Below are 5283 nucleotides of genomic sequence, written 5' to 3'. Positions count from 1 at the left end.
ATCGATTGTAAAAAAAAAAAAAAAAAAATTAAAAAAAAAGTGGTAGAGCCTGGAGGATGAGAATCTAAGCACAAGACTCTATTAGACATGAAGAGCAGAGGGACCATAACACACAGGCCAGAGGGGCTGAAGATGTCTCACCATCACCATTTAGATCAATTATTCATATCAATTATCATCAGTTTTACTGTACAGTTAGTTTACAGTATCTATTTCAGTTAGATGACTAGATGAGTCATGAGAGCATGCTATAAATTAAGTTTCTTAGATCCATGAGCTTATCATAATTTCTTATGTTGAAAATGACATAGGGATTATATAAGGGCATTACAATAGCTATATAACTCATTCTGTTCCAGGGGAAGGAGAAAGCATCTGTAAATGGCATGTGAAATGACCTCAACCTCTTTTGATAGTGTGTAACAGGCAAGAATTGTGTCTAAGGGCTATAAATCTAGAGGACATTGTAGCAACAAATATGGCTAAAATGTCTAGAAAATCTATGCATACAGCACTGAAAGTCATGTAGTAATTACTCACAATCTAAAATGGCATTGGCTTGTCAACATTGCATTAACTGTACAATAATTGCCATAACATGTGAGTTTATACGCAAGCTTTTTTCAAGACTGGGACTAGGGCAAGCTGCTGGCTGAAAAATGACACAATGTCAATGAAACCCCCTAGAGGATGAAAGCATTGCTGGAGTTCCTTTGATGAAAGAGTTGTCTTGAGTTCAGAGGCAACACTGTGACAGAATCATGAATATTCATCAGAGAGATGATGGGAGAGAGAGAGAGAGAGAGAGAGAGCAAGTGCCTCTGATGATGAAGAGAGGGGTTTGGAGTATGTGAGAAGCAGTGAGTGCCTCTGAGAGTACTGAACATCGTGAGCAATGAAGAGAGGGTCTGTGGTATATGTGTTGTATACTGTGGTATACCCAAAGATGTGTTGTCTGAACCTCCCCACCCCCACCTGACAAAGGAAGAGAGAGAGGGCCAGCCAGACAACTGAGTTCTGGGACAGGGGAAGTGATATCTTCCAGCCAAAGGCTTACAATGAGACAGGAAGAGGCACATGGCCAAGAAGAATGCTTCGAGGGCCTGCATATCAGCTCCCATCTCATGGAGGTGTCATTGGCCTCTGTTATTATTGAGCACTCAAGGTTAAGCAATGTAAGGTGGATGCTTGTGGAGAGACTATCTTGTACAACTCTGTTGCTGCTCCTTGTTCAGCTTATATTGCTATATGTTTGTTTCATCATATATTCAATGTGAAATGGTATGCAAAAGTATATTGCCTCCAATAAGCTAGTGTGATAGCCAGGCCCAGGCCTATGGCATCATACGTTTGAATTTGTATGGCTACATACGCCTACTTAATTGGTATATCACTGCTTGTCAGGAGATGGCTAGATAAGATTACCAGCTCAAAAACAAGCCCCCCATAAAATGAAGAGATTCGATTCGTCTGGAACACTAGAGACCGCCAGTGAGCCATGTCATTCACGTTGCTCCGGGTGGACGTGAGTGGTGAGTAAATCTGCTTTTCGTACTGGCCATAATAGTACTAACGGGGAGAACACACACAGAGACAATATCTTTCTCAACGAGAATGAACAGGCGTTTAACAGACCACATGTGGAGGAGCGGTAGTGGAGCAGAATGCGCGCAAAGACAAGCAACAGATTTGTCTCGCATGACCTCCAATTAATTTGCTACCTGCCGTTCTGCCACTCACTGCAACCTGTCGCTAGGAATGACCTCAAATCTTGACACTTCTGTTAGGACATTTTCATGTTGGTTTGAATATAAAAGCCCATAAATGCACACATAGTTAGTTCCAGCGTATTTAAGTTGAGGTTAATGAATTCCGCTGTCCCCTCCGTTTGTGCGTCCTGCATGTCTGTTGGCCATCCAAGATACTGTCTGGAATTCCTAGGGGACAGGCTTATGAAATTAAGGGTACAATATAGGGTAATGATGATGGTGTTGTTGATTGAGATAATGACTGTGATAGTGGTGATGATGGTTTGCCATCTATATTAGGCTTTCCAGATAGATCGAACAAGAGTGCAGAATTTGGTGACCATGGGAGCCCTTGGAAAAATAGACAACAGTAAAGTGAATCATTCCATCAGCTGGCGGGAATACGGATCCATGACTCCAGCTGCGAGTACCTCGCACGGACTGCTTTCACGTCACCCCGCCCGTCTGCCGTCTCCTCCCTGCAACCTTTATATTGCGACCATCCCTTCTGAGCGACTCTGAAGAGAGAGAGAGAGAGAGAGAGAGAGAGAGTGTGTGTGTGTGTGTGTGTGTGTGTGTGAGAGAGAGAGAGAGAGAGAGAGAGAGAGAGAGAGAGAGAGAGAGAGAGAGAGAGAGAGAGAGAGAGAGAGAGAGAGAGAGAGAGACTTCTACATTATCTACCTGCTCGAGCGAAATACGGGGAGGACGCTCAAGTACGCGCGCGTCCACGCGCACCCGCTGAGTATCAAGACAATAAAAGGCAAGAACTACAAAGCAAATTGGAATTGGAGTTTTCAATAGGAAGGCTTTTCTTTGTAAGAAAAAATTGAACACATCTTTATTGAAAAAAGCAACAGCGATGCATCTGAACAGAGAAGAAGAGAACAGCAAAGGTGAGAAAAAGACATCAATTATATCTTACACTGTCTCCCTGTAGTTTGAAGCTCTCGCGGTGGTTCCAAAACGCCCTTGAGTATGATTTGTTGGTATCAAGTAATGATGCTGGGGGTCATCGCCGCTAGCAATGTTATTGCTGATTATACTAGTGTCATATGTATCAGTATGTGATTTGTAAACGTTTTATTCCTTGCCATGTGTTGACAATGATATTCGTTCATATAGACCACACCAAAGGCATTTGTATCGATGGAATGACTAGCCTACCATCAGAAAGGCAGCATGGAGACTCGGGTGGAAGATGAAGATACTTATGCACTTGTTGTTCTCTCACTATTGTCAACGTTAGTCTACATGTCCCAATGCTCGCGGTTTTTCACATCAGGTGAGCAGAGCTGCTAAGCATACAAGGTCACCCCTCATCTCCTATCATGAGTGTTTGTGCCATGTCTATGATACGATTGTGTGTGTGTGTGTGTGTGTGTGTGTGTGTGTGTGTGTGTGTGTGTGTGTGTGTGTGTGTGTGTGTGTGTAAGATGCGCGCCACACAGTGTCACCAACGCGTCGTGGGAAGTATTCAGAGGACAAATATGAAGAGTGGGAGCCACCCATTTATGAAATTTTCCCCACGTGCGTCGGGGGCGTGATAGGCTACACGGAGTGTACGATGAATTGCCCTCTTCTCGGTCCTCATGCTTGTGGCCAGTGTCAAATATGTTGTTGTTGGTTGTTGTAATTCAGAAGGAGGGTCCGAGTCTCACATCAGACACCTGCCGCTCATGGAGAGAAACAAGGGGAAACTGAACAATCCACCATCTGGTACCACAGAAGCTGGCTGCAACTGTATCTCTAGTTGAGAACTTCGTGTTAGAATGAAAAATGCATCTAGCTGAGTTCTAATAAATATTTACTGGCTCATGTATCTTGTTGGGCTATAAATAGATACAAAGACTTAATTCTTTGAACTGTGCGTTCAACTGAATATGTCTCTGGCAAAATATTAAAGGATTAAATTTGCAAGGAGGAGTGTGATGTCAATGTTCTGTTTAAAACCCAACAACAACCAAACAAAAACAAAACAAACAACAACAAACAAACAGAGTACCTGCAAACACAGATTGTGATATGTGTTTTTCTGTTTTCTGGTCTTATTTGTCTACTAACACAAAATTGCTGATTTATTTTTCATCACCAAGTACAATATTGCTGTTCATTTGTAAGACCTGTCACTCTATGTCTTGTATTTCATCTGTCCATGTTATCACATACTATATGCGGACATGTCCGTTAAGTGTATTTGAATGTGAGAGGAGTAAGGGTGGATCAATGGAGCAGTAAAAAGAGCTTATACTGCCATAGTGAAACAGGAGAGCACCATTTGGCCAGAATGCTCTGAGTTTTATGACTGTGATAAGTGTAGGCAGGTTTTATCTCACCTCACAAGTCCATTGACAGCCACAAATCTCTGTGTCCCTATCTCAGGGGCCTCCTGAACAGATCTACATAGGAGTTGTACGGCTAATCTGTTTCCAATACTACATTAATGACAATGATGCATGTAATGAAACTTGGCTGTTGTTTAAACAGAAACTCAAGCAGTGATTTTTCCTCACCCCGCTCTGTAATGTTCTGACATACTGCTGCGCTGCCCTTGCACTACACTGTAATACATCATATCTAATGTTGGCCACTGTGACATAGTGTGAGCCACACATGGAGCTATGAAGTCACAAATAGCAAACATTATGAATCATAGATGTATGTATGAATGTTTGCTGTTTATGCAGTGAATGATTGCTTGTTTTTTGTAATCAGAATCAGAATCAGAGTCAGAATCACAATTCTTTTATTTGGCCAAGTATATTTGCACATACAGGAAATTGACTTGGTGAGGTTGGTGCATGGACATAAAAAACAAATAGCAAATACTGACAAGAAATTTACAAAATAGCAAAGTATTAACAAAATAGCAATACAAATTTTACAAATTTACATAAATTAGAATCATTTTAAATAATTATAAATTACACTGTCAGTAGTAATAATGTAATAGATGTAGGCCTACTGTATAACAATTGACTTTTGTTAATCTCAGCCCTGGTTGTGGATTAAGCCACCTCAGAGTCTCAATCCAGATGATCAGATAACAGCAAGTAGGGAAGTCTTCAACCAGCCCGACCAAAGGTCCTCCCTGGAAAAGCTGCTGGTGTAGAGTTTGTAGGCTTTGATCGTTGAGGTTTGGTCTACGCTCAAAGATTCCAAGTTCAATAGGCCTAAACGGACATAACACTTTGAAGATTAAAGCCCTATCATCATTTATAGACTGGCTTCTTCAGATTGGCAGTCAAAAGTGTACCATTAAATGTCATATGGAATATTGATGTATGTCTAAAATATTCTGCAATTGACTGAGAGTTATTCATCCAATCTTTTAGCGTCCTGCAGTGTTGCTCTGATGTTGTAGCAGAGCAATAATGCAACATTGTGAGAAGGTCAGAAGTACCTCAAGGTCTCAACGGTTATTTGGGTTAGATTGAGGGTAACAACTGAAGATACACTGCCACTACCAGTAAAGGCATGGCCTCATCAGACATTCAGGACTCACACTATGAATGTAAATATTATTACATTGTGATCA

The 5283-nt window shown here is 41.5% G+C and overlaps 1 protein-coding gene across 1 annotated transcript in view; it reads left to right on the top strand.

The window, feature by feature from the left end:
• Positions 1–2607: 2607 nt before the first annotated feature.
• Positions 2608–5283, top strand: part of syt7b (synaptotagmin VIIb) — a gene marked incomplete at both ends in the record, with an annotated part of 55297 nt that continues 52621 nt past the window's right edge. The window contains one exon of the mRNA XM_083692702.1: positions 2608–2641. Within this exon, the coding sequence (XP_083548828.1) occupies positions 2608–2641 (34 nt within the window). The remainder of the gene's footprint in view (positions 2642–5283) is intronic.

The sequence above is a fragment of the Argentina silus genome, assembly GCF_951799395.1.
Source record: "Argentina silus genome assembly, chromosome: 2".
NCBI classification, from domain to species: Eukaryota; Metazoa; Chordata; class Actinopteri; order Argentiniformes; family Argentinidae; genus Argentina; species Argentina silus.
Note: the sequence above shows the minus strand (reverse complement) of the source record. Positions and strands in the feature narration are given on the sequence as shown.